General features: G+C 36.4%; 1 protein-coding gene across 1 annotated transcript in view; it reads right to left on the minus strand.

Annotated features, from left to right (window-relative positions):
* The window catches only part of LOC126251791 (arylsulfatase B), a 346,307-nt gene that overhangs the window by 14,745 nt on the left and 308,799 nt on the right, over positions 1-22,763 (minus strand). The window contains exons 9-10 of the mRNA XM_049952418.1: positions 5,097-5,239; positions 2,293-2,584 (exon numbers count right to left, since the gene is read on the minus strand). Coding sequence (XP_049808375.1) covers positions 2,293-2,584; positions 5,097-5,239 — 435 coding nt within the window. The remainder of the gene's footprint in view (positions 1-2,292; positions 2,585-5,096; positions 5,240-22,763) is intronic.

Below are 22,763 nucleotides of genomic sequence, written 5' to 3' on the forward strand. Positions count from 1 at the left end.
CTTGGAACTTTACAATACTTTCTCACTACTGTGTTATGGATATATTTATTGCAAATGCATCACTGGACCCTTAACGTATTAGAGTCAACTCATTTGAATAAGTAAAAGTGTGAAAAAGACATTCAGTGCCATTAACTTTATTTGCACTTTCAGGTAAAATACATTGAACAGAACAAAAAGGAACATTATGTTACACACATAAAACTCAGAGCATACAATAGCACCAGAGAGGTCTATTACATTTCACACAACGCACTTTGCTGCCGTCTCACATGAAATACTTCACACAATTCTGGCAGAAACAATTGCAGTGGGTTCAACAGCAGATCATGAGGTAAGTATCCTGACAGGGTTCCACAGACCAAGGAAACAACAGATACACAAATCAAGGGGATCTAAGTCCATCCAGAAACCTAATAGCAAAAAACATGAGAATGAAGTTCTTCATGGTGATAAGGGGAGCTGCAGATCTTCGTAAGGCATCATTCAATGAAATGTTATAATGAAAGATTTAGAGCATATGCATTTGCAGTTTGTAGGGATGTGAAAAGATCTGGTCCAAAATGTGAAAAAACTCTGGAAAGAAACCAATAAAAAGTTTGATAAACAGATGAAAGTAATGCTAGAAGAAATAAACAATGTGTGTCATAATTTCACACAGAAAACACATGAAACAAATGAAAGGTAGTAGTGACAATGTGAGCATATCTCAGCATAGAAAAGAGAGCAGTAGATAATTACAAAAGTGTGAGTTAGGTTCAGAGAAAGAGTACTGACAATGCACATCAAATTGACAAGGCCCCTGCACGAATTAATATTAGATAGGATAGGGTGAAAAGAAAAACCAAAAGGAGATTCTTGTGACACAGATAATAAGCTCACTGGACAAAATATTAGTCATTCCCTCAAAAAAGAACAGGGGTGCAATGTGGCAATCAGGTGGCATTACTTGGTATTAGCATGATGTTTCCTGTGGTCAATTTTTTGGCCATGTGCTTAGGTTATGTATGGAAGTAACAGAAGCCCTTCAAGTAATGTCTGCAGCAGATATTCTGTTGCCAAGATATGGACATTTTAGTTAGTTAGTTCCCTAGGTCATTTGAACAATGCTTTTATCTAAAGGATGTGGAACAATTCAGTTTACAGGATTATACACATTATTAGATTAGGGTTAACATTAATGAACACATTGTCATTTTATTCCTACTCATGCAATTACACCAATTACACTCAAAAACAAGTTTTTTAGTTATTTGTTTATTTATTTTTAACTGGTTACCAGTTTTTAAGTGAAAATTCATCAATGGAACAGAAACAGTTGTCTAGGTGTAATGAGTTTTAAAAAATAAATTTAAAACTTGCTTCACTGACTGTCAGACATTTTATTTTACTGAGCAAATGACCAAAAATTTTTGTTGCTGCATATTGAACTCCTCCATGAGCCACTGGCAGCGTTAACAATGGGTAAATAAGATCATTTCTCCCTCTAGTTTAGCAGGTATGTACATCCTGGTTCTTCTCAAATTATGATGGATTATTTATATCAAATTTCACTAGTAAAAACACATATTCTGACAGCAGAGTTAGAATCCCCATCTCATTGAAAGGGTGCCTACATGGCATCCATAGGTGAACACCACATATTTTTACTTCTAATAGAAATGTCCTCCTAAATGGATTCTTCAGAGAGTTAGAGGCATACTGTAGATTTAAAGGAGGAAAATAAGATGTTTCTGATTGCGAGGATGTTGCATGGGTTATAAGGGAAAAAGGTGCATGATTCACAATCTCATGCAGAGCAGAAAGTCTACCAAGGATTTAGAGGGCATTTCTTTAGAACATACTGGACTATCTTGCTGCAGACAACTGTAAATCTTTCATAGACATCGTGAAATACAGTTGAAACAGGCTACCTTTGCCTCAAATTGAGCCACTTTTGTGGGGCATTGAGATTGAAATGTTTCTGGTCTCAAATGAATCAATGTCCCAAGTTTTCTTTTTGTGATAGAAGTACAGCATGCACCTTTATATGTGTAATTGATAAATCAGATGAATGAAGTACTTAGTTCATTGGATGATGTGGAGCAGGCAAGAGTTTAGTATTTATGAAAATATAAACCATTAACTTGCAACAAAAGATATAAAAGCAGAACTCAGGGTTAGGAATATTGATACATAACTACTGCAAAAGACTTGGTAAATGTGTAAGATGAGTATGCAGCTAATGGTATAAATTTCTGGAAATATAAGTGATATACTTACACTTTAAATTATAAAAGGCAGTATTCTTACCTGTCAGCCAAATTTCGTTTCTCACAAGGATCTGACTGTATATTAAAAAGACAAGGAGCTTCTAAGGGTTTGCAGTTAATGGTTACATTGGATGTAGAACCACTAGGATTGCATGTAACTAGAGCACTTGTCCTAACAGTTAGCACTTCTGTTCGAGTAGTCAAATAGCCTCCTCTATATAACACTCTGCCTGCTTTCGAGCCAAGCACCTGACCAACATCATAGGCTGCTGGGGCATTTTCTCTTCCTGATGGTCCATACCAACCATCCCATGCGCCATCATATGTTGTGCCTATAAATCAGAAGCAACATACTTTTTAGGATGTGTTTTAAAAGTGTAAACTTAAAAACATGTACTCTACTTATTGCTTCCTATTTATAAATTGAATTTTCCATTAACTTTCAGAAGAGGAGAATCATTTTAATATAACAGAAGAAAGTATTCCTGTAACTACCTTACTTAAGGATTTAGTTTACATAATTTAGCACATGATGAGTCTAATTTCATAGCAATCAAACAATACTGAAAATTATGGAGCAGCAGAATAATCTATGTCATGTATACTTGTATAACAGTGAGTCTATGTAAGTATAAGCATATATTCCACATCTTCTCCTAAACCTCTGGATAGAATTCAACCGAATTTAGTACAAGTGACACTTACTGTCCACACAGTAAGTGTTACTTGTACTAAATTCGGTTTGGGTGGGAGTGACATAGGAGCTGGGTGGTGTGAGGAGGAGCTGGACAGAAAGAAGGGGAGGGGGAGATGGGCAGACAGGGAGGAGGGAGGAAGATGTGGACAGAGAGGGAGAGAGGAGGAGATGAATAGAGAGAAAGGGGTGGAAGAGAAGGACAGAGATGGAGGCAGAGGAGGTGGACAGAGAGGGAGAGAAGAAGAGATAACAGAAACATGAGGGAGGGGGAGATGGACAGAGAGAGGTGAGAGGGAGAGATGGACTGAAAGAGGGGATGTAGGTGATTGACAGAGAGAGGGGGAAGAGATGGACAAAGAGAGGGGGAAACGGTGCGGAGATGGATGGATGGGGAGGAGAAGATGTAGGAGGCACTTGGGAAGTGAAGAAAGGTAGTGGACAGGTGTAAAAGGAAGAGGTTGTGAGGAGGCAGGTGGAAGTGTGTGTGTGTGTGTGTGTGTGTGTGTGTGTGTGTGTGTGTGTGTGAAGGTGGGGTGGGGCCAAAGATAGTGCCATATCAACCCATCTCTTAACACATGAAGCGATTTTTACCAAACTTGGCGCACATATCACTTGCAACATAGAGAAAAATTACTGTGACAGTAAGATATCCACAGCACCAGTATGGCTGAGGGTGAGAATGAAAAGATGTGACAGAACACCATAACTCAAAAATGTCTGGAGAAATTTCAACAAAATGTGGTATATAGATGACTCATTTTTTGTATATAAGTAGTGTGGAAGTAAGATAACCCTACTACCCAAAGTGGATGGGGATGAGAAGGGGAGTCATTGCCATGAAATTTAATTTTATACTCAGAGTGTTAGTGCAGAATCCCTTAGTAATGAGGTGCATTTCACCTGTGAAACAAATAATGTGCCAGAACAACAGGCTAATAAAAACAGTAGCATTACTTTCTGTGAATTTTCAATTTATTCATAAAGGTTATCAACAGAAAATATTTTGATAACAGATGTTGTAACCTCCACTTAAGTTATCATTCAGTTTATGATGCTTTGGCACTTCAAAAGCTTAAGCTTTGCCTTATAGCATTACTTTTAAAGCAGTACAGCACTTATGTTACTCAATTGTATACTAACAGTCAGTTACTGAAATGGGAAACAACTAATGCAGCACTGAAAATTATACAATTTTTTATTAATTTTGTAGCTTTTATTCTGAGAAACAGGGTTAACTTCTGTATGAGACACAGTATATGTTATGTAATGAAGCTAACCATTATGTGCCAGATAATCTATAATATGTATTACCAACCTTGTAGTGTTTTGGACTTGTTTTGAATTGCTCTTAGTAAGTACAGACTTCACTTATCCATTAAATTCTCTGTTCTGAGGTGTATTTGACTCCCTGTTCACTCTGTTACTGATGACGTTAACTATTCTACTACTAAATGTGGGCATCACACATCTCAAGTGGTCCACTCTCTCTCTGGACTTAAATCTGATGTGGCATTCTCAGCCAAAGTATTGTAGCCCTAACACTGTCACCACAAGCCAGTGATCAACCAGAGGGCTCTTGTCTGTAGATAGTAGGAAGTACCATGATCGTTGCTGAACATCCTGATATTCAAGGTGGTGAGACTTTCTGCATTTTGTGCTGCCGTAGAAGTATATCACATCCCATGTGTTATTCTGTATGCAGGGTAACACTACTCACAACAAGTGCAGCCTATCTGTGACCATCAGGTATACTTTGCATCTGCATCACTATGTCAAGTGTAACAATGTTGCTAATGCATATTTTTGTATGTACAACATTTTTGTTCCTCGTGTGGCCTTATGGACATTGTCAGTCTTGTAACTTATTGGAATGAGTGTGTTTTTAAAAGATTTAAAATGTGGTTTAATATTTCTAGTCCAACTATTCATTTCCATAAAAATTATTTGGCCACTTTTTGATTAACTTTTTTAATAGATTCTACTTATTAATATTATTTAATTGATTATATACATCTCATTGTTATGAAGAATCTTCAAGGAATGGAAAAGCCAAAGTATACATTAACAAATAAGAAGACAGTAATACATATGTTTATTTAAAACCACTGATAGTACTTGTCACTCAGTCATTATCCATGTGCTTTTACCTTTTACGAGTTTCCAGTCACCATCTGTCAGTGCAGCATTTCTATAAATATCATCTATGTTATGCAACACCTGTGTCCTGTTGGATGGAGTATCATCAGATAGAGATTCCCAGACATTAATACCATCAATGTCTCCCAGATTCCTAAATCAAAGCAAGACAAAATATTAATTACTTGCTGCTCTTTTAGTGTTATTATATGGTATGAAAACTATCCACCAGGAACATTTACAATAATTAAATAGGAATCAAGTTAGACGCTACAAAAGTTGGAGCAAGGCTGAGAGATTTATTAATTAAAAGCAATGTTGAACCTCCAACATTCAGAGCTTTACACAGTTTCTTCACCAGAAGAATGTGAAAAGTAGAAGGAAACAGAGAGAAAGAATAAGATGCAGAGACAGAATGCACAGGAAAGGAGTCAAGAGTAACAATGTGCTAAAAGCAAGTATTCAAATTCCAGTGGATATTAGTGAGCAGTCATAAGGACATACATGAGATTTAAAAGTAAATTAATGGTTTTTGTACTTAGATTTAATATATATGAATTATTTCATGTATGAAATGACTTTTGATTGTATGTATGTATGAAATGACTCTTTGATAGTGTGCCAGATATTGTATAACACGTATAACTGTCCAAAAATTAATTACTATCAAAATTGGCCAGTCACAGAATGAATAAAGTATATCATTATACAGCCTACTATGGATCATTCTAAAATGAAATGAAATGTCGTGTGAGTAGGGCCTCCCATCGGGCAGACCATTCACCCGGTGCAAGTCTTTTGATTTGACGCCACTTCGGCGACTTGTGTGTTGATGGGGATGAAATGATGATGATTAGGACAACACAACACCCAGCCCCTGAGTGGAGAAAATCTCCGACCCAGCCGGGAATCGAACCCGGGCCCTTATGATTGACATTCTGTCGTGCTGACTACTCAGCTACCGGGGGCGGACCATTCTAAAATATTGGTCAGGTGTGCAAGACCCACACCAAACCTGATGACTGGGTGTTGTGTGATGTATTTAGGTTAGTTAGGTTTAAGTAGTTCTAAGTTCTGGGGGACTGATGACTATAGATGTTAAGTCCCATAGTGCTCAGAGCCATTTGAACCCACACCAAAGAGTACTAATAGGGTAAATTGAAAATATACAGAGAAGAACAGGTTTGTTTGATCTGAGGGAGAGTGTCACAGAGATGTTGAAGAAACTAAACTGGCAGATCCTTAAAGACAGTCATAAACTATCCCAAGAAAGCCTGCTTACAAATAACAGGTTTCAAATGATGACTCTATGAATATCCTACAACCCCCTATGTATCACTCCCATAGGGTTCATGAGGACAAGATTAGATTAATTACAGCACACATGGAGGCATTTAAATGATCATTCTTCTCACACACAATACATGAATGGAGTGGGAAAAAACCCTAAAACTGGTACAATGGTACATACCCTCTGCAATACACTTCACAATGCTTTGCAGAGTGTAGATGTAGATGCAGTCACTCAACATCTAATGTTCATGCCCCTTATGTACCCAGCAGGCCTGGTAACTACACTAAATAGTAAAAACACTTCAAAAATGGTTCAAATGGCTCTGAGCACTATGGGACTTAACTTCTGAGGTCATCAGTCCCCTAGAACTTAGAGCTACTTAAACCTAACTAACCTAAGGACATCACACACATCCATGCCCGAAGCAAGATTCGAACCTGCGACTGTAGCGGTCGCGCAGTTGCACACTGTAGCGCCTAGAACCGCTCGGCCACCCCGGCTGGCATAACAACACTAATGCACTCTTGTGGCTGTTTTACATGTCACAGTGAAAAATAATGTTAGTATATTGCATCATAATATCTACATCTACATCCATACTCCACAAGCCAACTGATGGTGTGTAGCGGGGAGTACCTTGAGTACCTCTATCAGTTCTCCCTTCTATTCCAGTCTCGTATTGTTTGTGGAAAGAAGGATTGTTGGTATGCTTCTGTGTCGGCTCTAATCTCTCTGATTTTATCCTCATGGTCTCTTCGCGAGATATACGTAGGAGGGAGCAATATACTGCTTGACTCTTCGGTGAAGGTATGTTCTTGAAACTTGAACAAAAGCCCGTACCGAGCTACTGAGCGTCCCTCCTGCAGAGTCTTCCACTGGAGTTTATCTATCATCTCCGTAACGCTTTTGTGATTACTAAATGATCCTGTAACGAAGCGCGCTGCTCTCTGTTGGATCTTCTCTATCTCATCTATCAACCCTATCTGGTACGGATCCCACACTGCTGAGCAGTATTCAAGCAGTGGGCAAACAAGTGTACTGTAACTTACTTCCTTTGTTTTCAGATTGCATTTCCTTAGGATTCTTCCAATGAATCTCAGTCTGGCATCTGCTTTACCAACGATCAACTTTATGTGATCATTCCGTTTTAAACCACTCCTAATGCATACTCCCAGTTAATTTATGGAATTAACTGCTTCCAGTTGCTGACCTGCTATTTTGTAGCTAAATGATAAGGGATCTTTCTTTCTATGTATTCGCAGCACATTACACTTGTCTACATTGAGATTCAATTTCCATTCCCTGCACCATGCGTCAATTCGCTGCAGATCCTCCTGCATTTCAGTACAATTTTCCATTGTTACAACCTCTTGATATACCACAGCATCATCTGCAAAAAGCCTCAGTGAACTTCTGATGTCATCCACAAGGTCATTTTGTATATTGTGAATAGCAATGGTCCTACGACACTCCCCTGCGGCACACCTGAAATCACTCTTACTTCGGAAGACTTCTCTCCATTGAGAATGACATGCTGCGTTCTGTTATCTAGGAACTCTTCAATCCAATCACACAATTGGTCTGATAGTCCATATGCTCTTACTATGTTCATTAAATGACTGTGGGGAACTGTATCGAACGCCTTGCGGAGGTCAAGAAACACGGCATCTACCTGTGAACCCGTGTCTATGGCCCTCTGAGTCTCGTGGATGAATAGCGTGAGCTGGGTTTCACACGACCATCTTTTTCGAAACCCACACTGATTCCTACAGAGTAGATTTGTCTCCAGAAAAGTCATTATACTTGAACATAATACGTGTTCCAAAATTCTACAACTGATCGACATTAGAGATATAGGTCTATAGTTCTGCACATCTGTTCGACGTCCCTTCTTGAAAACAGGGATGACCTGTGCCCTTTTCCAATCCTTTGGAACGCTACACTCTTCTAGAGACCTATGCTATACTGTAGGATTAAAAAATAAAGTAGATGCTCTTATTTGTTTAGAAGATTTAGAAACTGAGGGTGGAATAGATGTACTATGCCTGTCTGAACATCATATAATCACAGATATGGAACAGGTAAATGTAAGAGTATATATTTTTTCAGCACATGAAAGTATAGACACTATGGAGAGAGGAAGAGTTCCCATATATGTTAAAATTTATCATAATGTAAAATTTTTAGAAAATAAAAAAAATTGTGTAGAGCAGATTTCAATGTAGATTTTCTGAAAGAGTCTGATAGAAAGGTTGACCTTGAAGTATTACTTGGCTCTTTCAATGTGATGTCAGTCATTGATTGTCCTACTCGGGTAGTAAAGGAAAGCAGCACATTAAAAGATAATATTTTTATAGACCAAGATAAATTTAATTAAATAAAAACTTTTTTTTTGTCTGATCATGATGCACGCCTAGTTACAGTATATGACATAGCTCCATACAGTAATACCAAACAGGCTTCCAAAACTATGCTATCAATTAATTATCTAATAACTGGAAATTTTAGTGAAACCTTGCAACAGTTAGACTGGGATGAGGTGTACAGGGGACCTGTTGCTAATTTATATTTTAATCTCTTTCATTACAGCTTTGTGAGTATATTTGAAAACTGTTTCCCTAAGAAAACAGTCAGATGTAATTGTAAGAAACCATCTAAAAAGCCATGGAGTATTAAAGAGATAAAATGTCATGTAAACAGAAAATGGAACTGTATCTTATAGCTAAAAGAAGTAACGATCCATAAACAGTCAAACATTATAAAAACTCCTGCATTGTATTAAGAAAAGTTATTAAAAAGTGCAGAAGTATGTGAATTATGTCTGAGATTAGCATCTCTGATAATAAAAGTAAAACAATTTTGAATATTGTTAAAAGGGAAACAGGGCAACCTAGAGCACATCAAGATTGCATTTCTGTTAAACTTAATGAAAACTTTATTAACAAAAAGTCAGAAGTAGAAAATATTTTTTAGTAAGCATTTCGTAAGTGTCACAGGATCCAGCTATTCATTATAAAATGCAAGACTGTATATGGCAAAGGCAATATCTATACAATTTGATAGGACTGAAATTCAACCTACCTCTTCTACTGAAATTAGGAAAATAATAAATTCACTCAAAAGTAACTGCTCACATGGAACTGATGGTATTTCCAGTAGAGTACTAAAAGCTTTTCCCAAGAGATAAGTCAGATTTTCAGAGCTGCTACATGTAGCAGCTCACTGCAACAAGGCATTTTTTCCAGACTGACTGAAATATGCTATTGTTAAAACTATGCATAGAAAAGGAGATAGGTCTGTTGCTAACAACTACCATCCAATCTCACCTCTGACAGCTTTATCCAAAATTCTTGAAAAAGTAATGTATTCAGGAGTAGCTTCACATTTGTAAAAATGAACTACTAACAAAATGTCAATTTTGTTTTCAGAAAGGCTTTTCAACAGAAAATGTTATATATGCTTTCACTGATCAAATATTACATGCTCTGAATAACTGAATGTCACCCTTTGGGATATTTTGTGATCTCTCAAAGGCTTCTGACTGTGTGAATCATGAAATTCTTCTAGTTAAGCTTAAGTCTTGTGGTGTGAGTGGGACAGTGCACAGATAGTTTAATCTGTATTGAACTGGAAGAATGCAGAAGGGTGAAATTAACAGTACAGATAGTCTGCAAAAGTCAGCAGAGCCCTCTAACTGGGGAGATATCAAGAATGGTGTCCGACAGGGTTCAGTCTTTGGCCCTTGTTGTTCTTAATACACAGGGTGATTATAATTAAAGTTTAACTTTCAAACTACTGTAGAAATAACACCACTGGTCAGAATGACATCAAATTGCAATGGAATAATATCGGAGGTGCAGAAAATGTATGGTGGAAGGAAAATAAACAGTTACAAAATGTAGCAATAGTTGGCACTGTAAGCATCATAATTTAATAGTGGTCAACTACAAATGACAAATGAATCATACAACAATGCCTAAGGTGTACATTTGACATTAAACAAACTGTACTACTCAGTGTGCATGAGCGTACAGGTGTGATGCTCTTAGTTATGTAAGCCCATCCACCACAGCAAGGTCATATCACATCAAATGGCAACATTCAGTTTTTAATTGTCCTGAGGCCAAAAACACCATAAAAAGCATCAATCACATTGGTTTTTTATAGTCCTGAGGCCAAAAATTGCATAAAAAGCATAAGTCAAAATCAATCAAATTCGAGTATTAATTTCCATGTGACTGGTGCAAAACATGTTCAATATGTTGTCCACCATTTGATATTGAGAAACAGCATGTTCCACAACTGACTGAAGTGTTTCTGGGGTCATGTTCATAATGTGTTGTGCAATACATGCCTTTAGTGCAGCACAGTTTTCAATTGTAACACTGAACACAACATCTTTCAGACAGCGCCACAGCCAGAAGTCACATGGATTAAGATCAGGTGATTGGGATGGCAAGGCTATAGGGAAATGGAGGCTGATAATTCTAGCATTTCCAAAATGGCACTTCAGCAGCTGCTTAACATGATTTGCAGTGTGTTGGGGAGGACCATCTTGCATAAAAATGATCCCATCCATACATCCACACTGTTGGAGAGCTGGAATGATGTGGTTGCACAAAAGAGACTCGTAGAGCTTACCAGTGATGGCACAGGTAACAGGACTGGAAGCACCTGTCTCTTGAAAAAATATGGCCCTATGATAAACCCACATCACACAGTGACCTTTTCAGGATGAAATGGTACTGCTTGATTTGTGTGTGGACTTCCTGTTGCCCATATTCAGCAATTCTGTGTATTGGCTTATCCTGTTGGATTGAAGTGGGCTTCGTCTGTCCACAAATTCTTCCATGGCCATCATTGTCCACTTCCATGTGAGCAAGAAATTCTAAAGCAAAGGTCTCTCTTGCTGGCAGGTCAACAGGAAGCAACTTGTGCACATGGGTAATTTTGAATGGATAGCAAAGAAGGATGTTTCGTAGGATTTTATGCACCATGCTCATGGGTATGTCCAATGTTCGGGCAATTCTCCATGCACTACATGTTTGCATACCACCACTTGTCTCCTCCTGCATTGCTGTGGCTGTTGCTTCCACTGAGGTCAAATCAATTCGTTTCCTCCCTCTACCAGTTTTCCCTTCTTTTCGAATTTCCAAATCATTTTCTCCAGACCTACGGCTGTCATCAGACCAACACCTTTTTACAAACCCTTCAGTGTTGGTACTTCTGCAGAGCAATATGTGCACAGTCATCATTCTTGCAATACAGCTGTACAAGCAGAGCACAATCCTGCATTGAGACAGTCATGGTGAACATAACAGATGCAAAAGGAGGAAAAGCTGTGTACCCAATATGGTTATTCCAACTTCAATGGGTCATGTGCATGACAGGTGTTTTCATTTATGTATTCTGACACATACAGAGCCATTTATTGATCAATTTTCAAACTATTTTTTTTTCTTCTGCCATACGTTTTCTGCCTTCACTGATAATATTCTAATGCAATTTGACATCATTCTGACAAGTGGTGTTATTTCTACAGTGTTTTGGAAGTTTAAATTTAATTATAATCACACTGTATATCAATGACTTGCCCTCTATATTTATGGAGATGCAAAGATAGTGCTTTTTGCTGATGATGCAAGTATAGTAATCATAGCTAACAAACAAAAATTAGCTGAGGAGATTGTAAATAATTTTTTTTTTCCGGAAAATTATCAAGTGATTCTCTGAAAATTGGCTCTAATTAAATTTTGAGAGAATACAGTATATACTATTCTTTACAGTAAAAAGCACAACACCATTGATAAATATAGAGTTTTAACAGAAGTCTGTTGCTAAGGCAGAATATTAAAAATTTCTGTGTGTGTGCACTGATAAGAAGGTGAATTGGAAGAAACACATTGATGATCTGGCTGAAATGGTTAGGTTTTAGCTACTTATGTTATTAGGGTTATTGCAAATTTTGGTGATAAACATATCAGTAAATTAGTCTACTATGCCTATTTTAATTCACTGCTTTCATATGGCATCATATTTTGGGGTAATTCATCATTAAGAGAAAAAGTATTCATTGCACAAAATGTGTCATCAGAATAAGAGTAGAGCCCACCCAAGATCACCGGCCAGACATTTATTTAAGTAACTCAGGATAATCACAGTAACTTCATGACACATATATTCAGATATGAAATTAGTTATTAATAAGCCTTCCCAATTCAAAAATAATAGCGAAATGCAAAGGTACAACACTAGAAGAAAGGATGTTGTTCACTATCCTGGGTTAAATATGAGTTTGGCATGGAAAGGGCTGAATTATGTTGCCACAAAAGTCTTTGATCATTTGCCAAATAGCATTCAAAGTCTGACAGATAGTCAACCACTATTTAAAAACAAATTAAAATAATTTTTGAATGACAATTCCTTCTCTATTCAGTAGATAATTTTTAGATATGAAATAGTAACAGTATATATGTAAAGGAAACTTATGTTAAACCGACATGTTCACATCATTATGAAGTATCATATTCATGATCTGTTTAACAAGTATTAATGTAATGTAACATAATGTTAAAGAGAATATCAAGTCTTCTAATCATTTACACACTTGATGTCATGTGTGTATGTGTGTGTACGAAGTTACATTGAGAGCTAACCATCTTAGTCAGATGTCTTCTTGGTGTTTGACTTTTTTTGTCAAGTAGTGTATATTAATTACAGAAAGATTGGTGTCAGCTTTGGTTTTTTGATTGGAACTATAGTAATTTCTGTTGCTAGTGTCATAGTTCTAAAACAGTAAAATTCAACGGGCTTTCACTCTTCAAAATTCAGTTATTAGTTTCAGGCTAATTACAATTGTGGTGTCACCACCAGACACCACACTTGCTAGGTGGTAGCCTTTAAATCGGCTGTGGTCCATTAGTATATGTCGGACCCGCGTGTCGCCACTATCAGTGATTACAGACCGAACGCCGCCACATGGCAGGTCTAGTCTAGAGCCAACACAACAACAATATTTAGTATTTAGGATTTATCTTTTCTGAACAAGAATCTGATTTCTGTCTTATGTGAAGTATGTGATTCTACATCAAAATGTGGAAATACGTAATGAGAAAACAAAGTGTTTCACTGTTGTGATACCAGTACAAAGGGGCAAATAGAAAATGTAGATCTATTATAGAGAACTGCTCCCATGTTTGAAGTTCTTACATCTTTATATGACAAGAGATGTCAAAATAATTCACTGATAGGTTGCTAGGACCATAACAGGTAAATGTTGCCACTGCAGTTTTCTGCCTTGTCCTCTGTATGGTGTTCCATGATCCTGATTAAAGTAGTTTCTTGCAAATACGTGCAAGAAGCTGGCGCATAGAAGCTCACGATCAGGATACAGCTCTCCATATTGCTTTATTGCTCTAACAGCATTTCTTCTGCTTTCACCATACACTAGAAGCATATCTAACTTTTCTTCGTTGGTGTAAATATCTGTTCCAAGAAACTGTGATGGAAATCCGATGTCTCATTACCCCAGCAGCACATTTATACCCTTCTCTGCAGCTACCTCACAACTATGCAAGGGAGTGAAAATTGGTTTCTAATAATTGGTGACTCGTTGCTGAAAAATATCACTGTTCCCAACTGCAAAATTGATGGGTAACTGAGAATTACAATGCAACATTTTAAAAATATGGTAAATGAAAAACAAGCAGCTGCAAGACTGGTTTCAGAAACACAAACATAGTTAGAAAGGTGTCTGTATACTTAATGGAATGAATTAATTAAGAAGCAGCAGCAAAGAAGCAATTATTAACAAAATAAGAAACAAGAGTCATTTGTCAGAAAGTGTCTATGCATGATCCTGGCCGATACTTATTGGTATCAGAAAAGAAGTTCAGTGAGTCTCCAAAATAAATTGTGGCATCAAAAAACAATGTGATAATCTTCAAGGTTTTCATAGTCCCAAACTAATTGTGAAAACTCCTAGGAAAGGATGGCATGCCTTTAAACAGACTGAGGTCTCCAACTCAAACACTCAGTAGAATTTTTACAAATGTCTGCTTAATCAAGGAAGCAAGGCAAACTAATATGGCCTGATGGGAGTGGAAAAGCAAATACCCTTGCTGAAAAAGCAAAATTATAAGCACCACACAAAAAGGAGGCACTACAGAATATGGCTCACAACATGTAAGGCAGCAAAAGAAAAATTATATAAAACTACTGCATCAGAATATTTAATACAGTGATAACAAGAAAATAGAACCAGATATACTATGCATCAGTGAATATGGGCTAACTGAAAGTGAAGTAGATAACCTGACAATAAAGAACTATATCTTATCCAGTTATTCCTGCAGATATGGTATAAAGGTGGGGGATTGTCTATATATATATATTAAAACAGGAAATCTACCGCAGTCTATAAACAGTAAAGGTGTAAGATTACACATAGCTGGAGAACAAGACTTTGAAATTACTGGTGTAGTGACAGATGACTTTACCTTGTATCTTGTGTACAGATCACAAGTGGCAAGATTAACATCTTTCTGAAAAAAAATTGCAAACTTGCTAGCAATGAATGTAAAGAGAAACATTGATATGTGTGAAGACTTCATGATAAAAATTAACGTGGAGACAACATTATCTGCTCCGAGAAGAGCGACTTCTCAAAGTCAGTCTCTTATTGACAACATCATTGCTAATATCAGTAGGTGTAACTATGAGTGACATGTAGTCAACTCTTATACTATGTCATTAAATGATGTAGTATCAGAATAAAAATAAACAACCAAACAAATCAGGAACATCACTGAGCAAAATAGTTACATCTTTGGAAGAATATTAAGTGGAGAAACCTGGAATGAAACCTACAACTGTAGAATGTAAATTAAAAGTATGGAGTATTTATTATAACAGTTAAAAGTAATTTTAATGTAACATTCCCTGAAGTAAAGAGACAAGAAAAACCATCTTATTGAAGCCAATAACAGAAGATGAAGTGAAAGATACCACACAGAAAGTGAAGTCCAAGAAATCAGCTGGAGATGGTGAATTACCAGATCAAATAATAAAGCTGATAAATGAACAAATAATCACTTCTTTTTTGGACAAAGCAAACTGTTCATTCAGAGATGAAAATTTTCCAAACAAACTGAAGGTAAGCAAAGTAATGCCAGTGTACAAGAAATGGGATAAGAATAATCCCAACAACTACAGGCCAGTTTCACTTGTATCAGGTTCATCAGAAATCCTGGAAAAGATTATATATAATAGATTAGTTGATTAACCGAAGGTAATTTTCTTGTGCTATCACAGCATTGTTTCAGAAAGGGTATATCTATAGAATCAGCAACTGGCAATGTGGCAGATTACATTATACAGTACTTAGATGAGAAAAAAAAATCACATTGGAAATATATCTGGATCTGTCCATAGTGTCAGGACCACTGATCATGAAAAATTGATACAAAAATTGGAAAACTGTGGCATTTGAGGACAAGTAGGAGAGTGCATACTATGCATCCTATGTATCAATAGGGAACACATACCAGTCAGAAACCAGAGCCATCAAATATGGATTGCCACAGGGATCAGTAATGGGGCCATTAATATTTAATCAGTTAGTTAATGACATAGCTGTTAAAGAGAAAGAGAAGAAAATGTTGTATGCAGATGACATGACAATACTGAACAGTGACCAAAATAAGGAACAGCTTGAGAAAAGAGCATACATTTCTGCTAACTTCATAGCCCAATGGCTCTTGGAAAATGGACTGGTTATAAACATAAAAAAACAACATTTTGAAACAAATAAATGGCTGTATACATGGATTTATAAGTGAATGACACAAGGCTGCAAGCAGTAGAATCCACTAGAATCCTAGGTATTGCTTCAGAAATGAGCTGAAATGGAAACAGCATGGACTCAGGTCCACCATATTCATACTGAAGCAGCTACCGCAGTATGCAGATAGACAGCCTGTGTGCATAGGAACATTTTAAGAATAACAACTTCTGAACCATGCAGAATATGCCAGATTGGGATTTTCACTTGGCAGTGGAACGTGTGCTGATATGAAACTTCCTGGCAGATTAAAACTGTGTGCTGGACCGAGACTCGAACTTGGGACCTTGCAGAATATGCTTCAAAAATCTAGGACTTAACTTTTACATCATTGTTCATATAAAAAGCAACAGTGCACCTCAAAAATTATGTGCAGTCTGGATTACAAATGCTAGTGTACACACTGACAACACACTGGAAGAATGATGTACAAAGCATACCCCACCAGCTGACTGTTTGAGAAAGGACCCCAGTACTCAGGTATCGCATTATTAAGAAGACTGTCTAAAAACCTACATGATAGTGTACATGACCCCAACTTTCCAAACTCAAAGACTATGTGGTGAAAAAGGAACTTTGCAGTTTAGGAGTAGTTATCACATTCTATTTATAATCAAAGATGTTAGAATATAGTTAAAATGTTTAGGAAACACATGGCAATGATTATTTTCTGTTTATGGCATGCCCTTATTACATGTACATTACTGTACATCAAGTAATCATACAGCATTAAACAAAATTCAGTTCAATTCAATTCAGCACTAAAATTTACTACTCAAGTACCAATGAGTCTGAACAGTCAGTATGTGTAATACTGCTGTTAACTTCTCATCAGTGGCATGATAGATTATGTGAAAATATGTTATTATTGTTGAACCCATGATAATGGTGATTCTGCTGAGTCCTGGTTTTTAGTAATTTGTCCTGAAATTTTGGGTGTTATTTTGCTAATGCACTAATTTGATTAAAAATAATATCAGATCAGAATCCTTCATAAAAGATGAGGCCTGACCACACTACAGTGAACGAAGCAGGTTAAGACTCATGAAAACCATGTGTGCTTAAAAATCCAACTGCTCTCCCCCCCCCCCCCCCTCCCCCTCCTCTCCCTGTTTTAGGACTGACCTATCTAATTTGAATCAAAAGTGCTGTTGCTTATTCATTTAAATTTCAGAACACAAGACTTTCACAAATGCCCTGATACTATGAAAAGCTCTTGGGTTTGTGGCCAGGTGGTAGTATTAAGATACCATGACATTTCAATTAATGTTATGCTCGTAATTTTTCTGTGATCTCTTAATTGATTTGATTTGATTTGATTTGATTTATTTCGTGTTCCATAGGTCCAACTGTGTTGGATACACAAGGACGTGGAACGAGTCAGTTTTTTACAAATACAATCTGATAATCTAATAGCATATACAGAAATTTGAGTACATAATTATATAAAAATTTATACAGTAAATTCTTTGGGCAGCAATAGAGAAAAAGAAAATACATATTTTCTTAGAATCATTAAAACACTACAGAACACAGATACGGAGAACACACAGTTACAGAGCTCAGGTTAAATAAAATTCATAGTGGCATTATGTCAACTTGTATTATATAATATTAAAATATTACAATTTATTTAGTTAAAAATTCATCTAGACTGTAAAAAGCTTTTTCTAGCAAAAATATTTTTAGTGCTTTCTTAAACTCACTCTTGTTATGAATCTCTGTCTTTATTTTGGGAGGAAGAGCATTGAAGAGTTTTGCTCCAGTGTAGTGGACACCCTTTTGTGCCAAGCTCAAATTTCTGAGTTCACTGTGTATGTCATTCTTCCTCCGTGTATTATGCTCGTGATAATTACTGTTTGGTTGAAATATCTCTATATTTTTACAAACAAAACACATGAGAGAAAAAATATATTGGCATGTAGTTGTGTATATTTTAAGATTACGAAAACTATTTCTACAAGAGTCTCTTGGGCGCAATCCACATATAATTCTTAAAGCTGTCGTACAACCCAGCAGGAAACTGAGATTTTCACCAATATTAAATGCTCAGAAAGTCTACATTTACTTGTCTAACATTACTGGCCTTTAACTATTCTTTTTCTCTATTCAGTTACATATAGTTTTATTACAGAAAACATGTTACCATAGAGAAATATTTCAAATATAAAATTGGGTTTCCGGAAATTTATTGGTCTGATTTCATAACGAATGGGGATAAAAAGGTGCACTGAAAAGTTAGCTTACAACAAAAGTTCCCAGTACAAAATGCATGTAAAGAATACACTGCTATTGGTTTATCAAAATAACTTCATCACCAAAAGTGTGAAATGGTTGCTTACAGTTCCTGCCTTTTACGCTGTTATTATTATTTTTTTTTAATTGGTCCATTTTCATCTGCAGCTGCACAATGTGCAAGAGATATTTGGATTTTTTTGTTAATATTAACAGTTTTACATATAATATACCTTTTTACATAATAACACGCATTAATATATCAATTAATGATGAATACTTAAATAAATGTTGTTACGCTATATACAGAGAGATAAAATACAAATGTTCTTCTGAATGAGACAGCATTGGGTAAACACACAAAAATTTTGCTTTGTAGGTATTCATTTACTATGTAAAAGCAGTGATCAACCAAGTACGACTTCAGTTTATATTTGAAGTGACCAATGTTTTGTATGTGTTTAATGGTATCTGGTAAGGCGTTGTATAGTTTGATACTAGGATGGATAAGGCTGTTTTGAAATAACTTTGTGTTGGCACTTTGAACATGTACATCCAATTTTTGTCTTGTATTATAGCTGTGTATTGTGTGATTTTGAGTGATGAGTGGTCTTTTTGTATGTAAGTTTTGCTTTAAACACATTATATTTTCAAGCATATATATGCAAGGAAGTGGCAGGATCATCCTTTTTTGAAACAATGGTCTACATGATTTGCCATTATCTACCCCCTTCCATCATTCTTATAATTATTTTTTGAATTTTGAATGTTTTGATGGCATCTCCAGAATTTCCCCAGAACATAATCCCATACCGGAGGTGAGAGTGTACAATTGCATAATATACACACTGAAGGGTGTTGATAGTTGGTACAATTTTTTAATGTACGCAGCACAAAACAAGAATTACTTAATTTTTTGTTTATTTGCTCAATATGTGCTTTCCATTTCAAGTTGTCTTGTAGATAAAGTCCAAGAAATTTGGTACAGCCTGTTTTGGCAATTGTCTGTTCGTAAAGCTCTAGATTGGGTGATATAAGATTTTTTGTTTGTGCTGTGTATATATCCATAGCTACAGTTTTTTCAGTGTTTATTATTAAGTCATTGTCATCAAAGTAACATGTAAGCCTGTCAGTGGTTTCTTTTATGTTTTTTACAAGAGTTTCTTCTGAGTTTCCTGTAATTAGAAGACTCGTATCATCAGCAAATTGAAATATTTTACTGCTGTCATTGCTTATGTTTAGGTCATTTACATAGAGTAAGAACAGAACAGGACCCATTACTGATCCTTGTGGCACTCCATATTTAACAGTCAGTAGCTTGGAATTATATTTCCTAATTACATTGTCCCTTTCTTGATATATTTCCACATATTGTTCCCTGTTTTTAAGATAAGAGCTGAGCCAGTTGTTAGCTGTTCCCCTAATGCCAAGATTTTCTAGCTTGTGTAGTAATTTGTCATGATTTATGGTGTCAAATGCCTTTGACAAATCTAAAAATATGCCCATGGTAAGTTTTTTGTTGTCTAATGCTATCAGTGCCTCTAATAGAAGGAGTGAACTGCAGATTCGGTTGAGATGTTTGCTCTAAATCCATGTTGAGATTCTGACAGAATGCCATTTACCTCTAAGAAGTCTGTTAGTTTCTTATTGAAAAGTCTTTCTAATATTTTGAGAAAACAGAAAGAAGTGCCAGTGGTCTGCAGTTGGAAACATCACCTTTGTTTCCTTTCTTGTATAATGGCTTTACTTTTGCTGTTTTCAAACATGAAGGTTGTTGTTGTTGGTTTGGGGAAGGAGACCAGACAGCGAGGTCATCGGTCTCATCAGATGAGGGAAGGACGGGGAAGGAAGTCGGCCGTGCCCTTTGAAAGGTACCATCCCGGCATTTGCCTGGAGCGATTTCGGGAAATCACGGAAAACCTAAACCAGGATGGCCGAACGCGGGATTGAGCCGTTGTCCTCCCGAATGTGAGTCCAGTGTCTAACTACTGTGCCACCTCGCTCGGTGTCAAACATGAAGGAAAAGTTCCTGTAGCAAAAGATAGGTTACATAGGTGGGTTAAGGGCTCAGTAATAAAGACCCCACACTTCTTTATAATGAAATCAGGTATATCATCTATACCTGCAGAGTGTTTCATTTTGAGACTTTTTATTGTATCCTGTACTTCTTCTACATTTGTTGGGTACAGAAACATTGATCTGCTTGAGGCTTTTTTCCCTGTTTCTGTATGCTATTTTCTATTAGAAGCCTGTTGTAGTAGTTTCTCTGTTACATTTATAAAATAATTATTAAACATATTAGCTACTTCCTGTGGGTTATTAATGTTTTCCAAGCCAGCGTTTAATACTATATTATTAACTCTACTTTTGTAAGATTTGGTTTCTTTTTTTACAACTTGCCAGATTGCTTTGGTTCTGTTTGAAGCATCTTCTATGTATTTGTCATTGTCTCGTTTCTTTGCCTCCTTTATTATTTTATTTAAGATAGATTTATATTTTTTAAAGTAACTATCAAACTCCTGAGTTGTGTTGTAGCTTCTTGCAATATTGTGAAGGTACCATTTTCTAGCACAAGATTTCCTTATACCACTAGTAATCCACTTGTTGCTTTTAGTAGTTTGCATTGTTTTGGCTTTCAATGGAAAAGCAAGATCAAAATAATATTTAAAAATATTCATGAATGTCTGAAACTTATCAGAAATATTTTATGTACTATACACTATCTCCCATGATTCTTGTAGGAGATAATTCTGGAATGTTTGTACTGCAGTATTACTGACATTTCTGCCCATGTGTGTAGTCTTCCTCATATAATTATAGGATGGATTAGTATTTACACAAAAGCTTATAGCCTGTGCATGATGGTCTGCCAGTCCAGCTTTTATTACAACTGATTTATATTTTGTTTTGGAGCTTATTATTATTTGGTCTATGGTAGTGCTGGAATGATTCGTTTCACGTGTAGGGGAGTGGATTGTAATCTCCAAATTATTTGCTGTTAATATGTTCATCAGCTCAGATTTTGAATTGCTTTGCTACATTTAAGTCTCCACATATAAGAACTGTTTTTTGATTTGTTACTAGTTTATTTAGTAAAGTATCAAGCCGAGTGTTGAATTTTTTTAGGTGGGTATCTGGGGATCTATATAAACATATTACAATTAAGTTGAATGCTGGAATTTCTATGCCTGATATTTCAAAATCTTTCTCAGTGTTTAAGGATTCAACATTGTCTAAATTATTGAATTTGATATCTTTCTTTATGTATAAGCAGTTCCCTCCATGTGTAAACTTATTTCTACAAGTTTGTGCTGCAAACACATAATCCATTATTTTTACTGTCTTTAACTCGTTTCCTCTCAGCCAGTGTTGAGTTAAGCACAGTATATTAACCTATCTGAGTTCACTTGATAGCAAGATTTCAAGCTCTCTTACTTTATTCCTAAGTGACTGTATATTCTGATTAAGAAGAGTGACCTGGTGAGATTTTAGGTTTGTTCTGATTGTACTTGGTTGACCACTTACCTTTATTCCTGAATTTAAATTGTGTGAGAAATCTTCGTTCTCATCTAGAAACGTGAGTTGGTTTTTTCCATTGGTCATAAGAAAATGTCCTGATGGTGAAAAGGTGCAGTTCTCCATCTCTCTGGTCATTTTACTTGCGTGGTCGATGTTGAGGTGGTTTCTGTTTTTGCTGCAAGGACTGCTACTAGAGGTGATGTTGATAGGTGCACTAGTTATCCTAATTTGGTCTTGATCCTTTTTGTTAGTATAAAATCTTGTAGATGAGATGGTTGCCTTACATTTCTTCTCACTGGAATTGCTGAACTTCCTCCTGTTGCTGGGTTGGTAGTAGTTGATTGTTGGTGTTCACTGATACGTGTAAAATTAGATGTCCTTGGTGATACTATTGAGACTGGATCTGCTGATGTCCTTAGTGGGTCTCCTGTAGGTACTGCTTCTGGTTTCCAGTGCCCAGTTCTTCTTGTTGTATCTTGAATATCTTCAGGTGTGGAACTTGGTTCTGCTGCTTTTTTTGGGTTAGATGCGTTTGCCGGTATCACAGCCTTATTTAGTCGATGGTAGTTTTCTTTTGCTGTGTCTTCTTTGAGTGATGAAGGTGGAGTACAGTTCTTTTTCACGCCTGCTCGTTTATCTGTATTTTAACATTGTGTAAAACCCTTCCTATGCAAGTCTGTAAATAGTCACTATGAACAATGCCACAGGCAGTCAACAGTCAGACATATCTTCTCTTTGCTAAAGTTTTTCCAAAAGTTTTTGTAGAGGAACACAATCTCCTCATCTGAG

This window comes from Schistocerca nitens, chromosome 4, assembly GCF_023898315.1.
Source record: "Schistocerca nitens isolate TAMUIC-IGC-003100 chromosome 4, iqSchNite1.1, whole genome shotgun sequence".
Classification (NCBI taxonomy): domain Eukaryota; kingdom Metazoa; phylum Arthropoda; class Insecta; order Orthoptera; family Acrididae; genus Schistocerca; species Schistocerca nitens.